Source organism: Lupinus angustifolius, chromosome LG01 (genome assembly GCF_001865875.1).
Source record: "Lupinus angustifolius cultivar Tanjil chromosome LG01, LupAngTanjil_v1.0, whole genome shotgun sequence".
Lineage (NCBI taxonomy): Eukaryota > Viridiplantae > Streptophyta > Magnoliopsida > Fabales > Fabaceae > Lupinus > Lupinus angustifolius.
In genome coordinates this window covers 16321191-16327230 of record NC_032009.1, presented here as the reverse complement: position 1 = coordinate 16327230, position 6040 = coordinate 16321191, and the positions used below count along the sequence as shown (strand labels likewise).

At 30.5% G+C, this 6040-nt stretch overlaps 1 protein-coding gene across 1 annotated transcript; it reads right to left on the bottom strand.

The window, feature by feature from the left end:
- LOC109350179 (non-specific lipid-transfer protein 1-like) lies at positions 3411-4434 on the bottom strand. Its single transcript, XM_019591351.1, has 2 exons — positions 4026-4434; positions 3411-3631 (listed from the first exon to the last, which is right to left on the bottom strand). The coding sequence occupies exons 1-2, from the start codon at positions 4361-4363 to the stop codon at positions 3619-3621; spliced, it is 351 nt and encodes a 116-aa protein (XP_019446896.1). The 5' UTR covers positions 4364-4434; the 3' UTR covers positions 3411-3618.

The window sequence follows — 6040 nt, the reverse complement described above, 5'->3', positions numbered from 1 at the left end:
TTACAGTGCATTAAGACATTGTATAATAAAGAACTATGCTGTTTATCCTGAGGACGACATGGTTGATAGTCTTTTTGTACAATTTTAGCAGTACCCTAAAACGTCTTAAAGAGAGCGACATGGTCGTGACTCAGCCGGTAAGGATTATTTCGTGTCATTCAGAATTGTTGCGAGCTAGTGTAACAATAGTAACAAACACCCAAAAATTAAAACTGATAACAATAATCAGTGAGGAGAACATAGTCATGTGATAATGAAAATCAGTAATAATGAAAATAGATAAGGAGTAAAGGTCATATGGCAGCAATTTCAAAAGCAACATCATATATTATTACATAATAAATAAGTCATTAGTAACGCATAACGAATATCAGAGGAGGTCATAATCATGTACTCAATTAATTTTAGAGTCAATCCACTAATAAAAATGCAACAAAATTCAAAACCAAGAAAACCAAAAAATGAATCAAGGAAATGTCATAACCCACAACTTTGAAAGGTAATATAAATAGGAGGCCATAAATCATTACTTATGTCCCCGATTATAGTAAAGCCATCAACTCAGAAACAACAAACTTTGTGAGACAGTATTAAAGGTCTCATTTTTACCAATGAATATACAAAAAAAGAAAACTGTAAACCCAGAGAAAGTAGAAAATGTTGTGTTTTTAACAAAGAAATATAGAAAATGTAAACTTTGACTCCCAAAGAAAGCAGTGAATGTCTTATACTACTTATTAGGGACCACAACACCGTTTTCAGCCATAAAAGGAATGTGAAAGAGCTTTTTAACCAAAAAATAATACAAAAAATGCAAATGGAAAACCTCCCATGTCTATTAAAGGACTCATTTTTAACAAACAAAAAAATATGAAATAGGAAAACTAGAAACTCAGATAGAGTAGCAAAGGCTGTATTTTTAATAAAGAAATTTAAAAAAAATGTAAACTTTGACTATGAAAGAAAGTAATGAAGGCCTTATACTACATATTAGGGACCTAATGATCCTTTTCTATAAAAGAAATGTGAAAGAGTTTTTTAACCTAAACAGTACAAAAATGTAGACGAAAAAAATCCTATGATATTAAAGGACACATGTCTACTAAAAAAAATATACAAAAAAGAAAAACTAGAAACCCATAAAAAGTAAAAAGGTTGGACTTTTAACAAAGAAATCTAAAAAAATGTAAACTTGGACTCCCAAAGTAAGTAGTGAAGGCCTCATTTCAGCTTAGTGGGGACCTCAATGTCGTTTTCAATGATAAAAGATCTGTGAACCTTATTTTATAGGGATCACTTTTAGCAAAACAAAAAACTGAGCAAATATGGAAAACATGAGCTTCAAATTTTCAACAATGGCAACTAAATAAATAATGCTACCTTAAGTGGATGAATAGATCTAAAGACGAGAGATGGGATGAAGTAGTAATTAAGAGGTATACGAAAGAAGAAGAATAAATGAAGAGATATAAGAAAAGTGGTAAATGAAGTACCACTTTTGGCACATGAGATAGATAAAGTGGAATATACGTAAAAGACATGTAGAGAAAGTGGGCGGCAAAACTACAGTTATAACCCCGATTTGAAATTGTCCATAGTGTATAGAATTTGCTCAATTTGGTAATTGCATAAACCCATTTTTTTAAAATTATAATAAGAACTAAACGATGGACAGTGTTCAATAACACTGTACAACAAAATGCACAAACCCAATTTAGTAATAATATGTCAAAGTAATAATGACACTACAACAACAATTAAAAAACTATTTAACAGTAAGGTGCAATGACATAATTAGCCCAGCAATATTGAAGACAATAAAAAATATTTAAGTACATTTCAGTAAATACAATAAAGGAAAAACCTTTTTTGTTTTTCTTTAATTAGTTTAAAACTGGTGTTACATTTATACTCCTTGGTAATGTAAGTATTACAATTTGATGATGTCTATTATGAAAATAGTATAAGCTCCCATTGCATTCTTATAAAAATAATAGATTACTTTTTTAGTTATGTAAATTATTGTTTGAGAGCGATTATTACATATCATAACTATCATCTACCAATCATTCTCCTTTTCGGTCCTAGTCAAGTCTTTTAGCCATTTTTACAATAAAGTCAAAATGTTAAACTAATTGAATTGCTTTAAGCTCAAATAGACCACATTGTAATGAGTTTCAGCGGATTTTTTTTGAAGTTGTTATTGCTCCCAAAATACAACATAAGAATCAAGCATAGGTCTATCATGTTTTTCATTTAATTTTGCAAGTTTATTCTTATTTATTTTTATTCTATATTTTATGTCCTCGGAATTTAGAATTGATGTACTCCATAATTCAAATTAGTATATGTGTCTCTATAACTACATCCAATTTATCCACCATTCTAACCGATTAAACTTTAAATTTGTTATTTTTAAAGAAAATATCTATCAACCCACATATTTATAATCAATAAATTTAATATTATAGACTAATATTTTTATAAATAAAAGATATGAATATTATTATCATCATCAAATTTAATTATATGTCTCTCTTCTAAAATTTGATTTATTCTGTTTATTATTTATTATTTTTATAAATAATGATTAAGAATGTTATATGCAACAGTTGAGAAACAAAAGAAAAAATAGGAAAGTGAAATCATGTTTTGACTTTATAAACTACTAGCGTGTTGACATGCACTGTCGTGCCTGTCAATCCGCTTTCCTATCGTTTGTAATGTATAGTTTGTATTTTATAAATTCAAATATAATTTTTTGTGCTAAATTTACGGTTGAATTTATTCAATTGGTCTAATATTCAATTTTTTAAATACACTTTTAAAATAAGAAGATAATAAGGATAAAATAAGAAAATAATATTATATGATTTTTTTGGTAGAAATAAAAAGATAATGAGGGCAAAATAGGAAAACACAAATTACACCATGATGGGTGGTTATTTTGTGTTTTCCCTTTATTAATAACTAGTGTATAGAGGCACTTCGTGCCTGCCGACGAATATTGTGTGATACTATATATTCAATTTTTATATATTTCATTTTTTTTGAATTAAAATGTATTTGTTGTGTTCGGTGTACTTTATATTATATTTTTGTGTGTTTATGATAATGTTTAATTTAATGTGAGATATGTGGTTAATTAATGTATTGTTGGTGGTTGTTTAGGATTATATAGTTTTTTTGTAAAAATTAAATAATGTGAAGGGCAAAATAGGAAATGAAAATTACACCATAAGAGAAGTTATTTCAAGTTTTGGCTTTATATATAGTATAGATATAGATAGATAGATACTAGATGCTTAATATTATTTTTTATTATTATAATTATATTTTATTTTCATTACTCATTTTTCTTTCATCTTAACAAATCCAATTAATGAAAAAGAGAGGAGCCAGGTAACTGAGGATAACCAAATTAAAGTAGATTAATATGTAATCCATACACGAATACACCAAACATCCAACACATATAATAAGAGTAGGACAGGGGCGTATAAGTAAAGCCCTTCTGACCCTCTTTCTTTATTTTTGTTCTGACTAACATTTTGTCAACTCGCATAGTAATAGTCATAGAAGTTTTCCTTTCTGCCCTGTGCTAGTGACATCTTCTCTTCAGAACTTGATACTGCAATTTTGACAACATACACATATAAATTAAGATGATTAGCACATGACAAATCAAAATTAATAATCAACTTTATCTTCAAGAAGCTCTTTTGCTTAGTTTGATACAAGCATTAGGAATGAATTAATCTCAGACAGAGCATATATATTATTGTAGCAGCAGCACTGAGTTCAGGAATAAAGAATAAAAGAAGAGTATATGAGTAAAAAGGAAATCTTCTTAATTTTAATTTTTTACCTTAATAATAGAGTGGCTCTAAATTCTATATTAGTATTGAAAAAGTAAAATCTCTAGTTGGATAGGAAGATTTAAAACTTTGAATCAATGTTATCTTCACCTTCTAAGCAACCTTATGTGAAAATGATAAAAAGAATATTGAGAAAAAATAACATACGTATTGCAGTTGGTGGAGGTGCTGATCTTATAAGGGAGGTTGACCCCACATTTGCCCGGAAGTGAAGCTGCATACTCCGGATTGAATGTGGTGGAAGCAGCAAGGGACTTGAGGCAATTACACGCTATCTGTTTGTCAGCGGTGCTCTGAGCCGAAGCCACGAGCCCCTTGACTCCGTTGCAGCATGTTCCGGGAACAGCTCCACCAGTCCGCAGGTAAGAGAGGCATGGAGTTAGGCCACTAACCACCTGTCCACATGTTATGGTAGCCTGTGCAATGGGTGCACCCACCACAATCATGCACAGCAGAACCAGACATGCTACCTTAATGCTTGCCATTACTTCACAAACTAATTTGCAATGTATTTGCTTTGGTATATTACTTTACTTGGTGAGTAAGTGAAGCAGGGTGTGGAGTTTATATAGAAGGTAAGAAGGGTGGCATTAGAAATTAATGATGTGGAGAGCATGGATGGTTAGTTAGTAGCTGTGGTTCATTCAATGCTTGATGGAACTTTTACTCCTCCTTTGTGTACCTGCCGTGATTTCATACGTTGGATTTGAACTACTAGTATATCTAGCATCTCATGATGCAGACCCATTTATTGGAAAATTTACACATGTGGTACACCTTGATCGAAAAATTATGGTTTTGGTGCACTTTTCAGAAAAATTACAAAACAAACAACAATACACAACATAATAAATTTTGTCAACCCTAACCCTAATAACAGAACACAATAATGAAAAACACACATAATATTTTGTGTTTTTCATTATCGGAATGGCCATGAGTCCACAATCATCCATCAGCCACTACCAGATGATGCCCTAGTTATAAGATGAGTTAATGAACCAATTTGAACTAAGTCGAACAGTTGACAAAGATTAATTAAACTAAACTTGAACTAAAAAAATAACTTGTATCAAACTCGAATTAAGTTTCGACCTGAACCAATCTTTATCGAACTTAATCGAGCACTAACACTAATTCGACTCAGTTCAGCTCATTTCCAGCCCTAGCCACAGCCAAATCCACACCCACTTCCACGAGCCACAACCAAGACACTTCCGCACCCACAGGACTTGCAGGGTATTTTAATCAAAGTTTTACCATTAGCTCACTTTAAAATCGGGAGAGCATGTAAATTAGTTCCATTTTCATACAGTGGCATGCCTGCACGTGCTTCTAATTTGTGGGTATTTTTTTAGAGCCGACGGGTAAACGGTGAAGGCTATCCGTTTTGCTATTACAAGGTAAAGAACTTTAAGGGGATAAAAGAGAAATTGTGCTTAGTATATGCGTGATGGCATTCTTTTATGGGTATTGTTTAAGGCTTTAAAGCATCAAATTTTTTAATCTTTTCATCAATTACCAATAACAATTGCAATACTTTAATTAAAAATATTCTTTTAATATTATCATCATTATGTTACGAGTTTCACATTAAATATAATAACATACTTAATGTAATACTTAAGTTTTGAGGCTCTACCACCTAGTACATTAATTTTTTGAGTTGAACTATCCTCATATGTCTAAGTCTTGTCAAATTATCTAAATTTACCTATTTGAGTTTCATACTTAATTTTTTTTGGGAATGGGGAGCCCAAAGTAATAAGGTGTGAGTTTGAGAAGGGAAAAAAATGAAGAGAGAAATTGGATATAGATTCAAATTCTACCTCCTTTAGTTAAGAAGAGAAATAGAGGGAATAAAGAAAAATTAGTGGGTCTCATTGAAAATGCTTTCTTCTCAAGTTTAAGAAGAAAGTGATGAAAAATGACACACTTAACAAATTTACCCCTACATTCATTTATTACTAATACTTAGGGATTTCAACATTGAGGCAAAAGTACTTATGTAATATGGTCTATAAAAAATTATATTGAATATATAATATTAAATTTGTAAAAACTTAAAAGAATTAAAATTAATAAACTTAAATTAAGGTTTATATATGAGACATATCTTTTTTTCGCAGGGGGATTTTGTCGAATTACCATTGCTTAGCTTT

Excerpts from the sequence above, each read along its gene's own strand:
- LOC109350179 (XM_019591351.1), bottom strand. The coding sequence starts at position 4,363 with ATGGCAAGCATTAAGGTAGCATGTCTGGTTCTGCTGTGCATGATTGTG.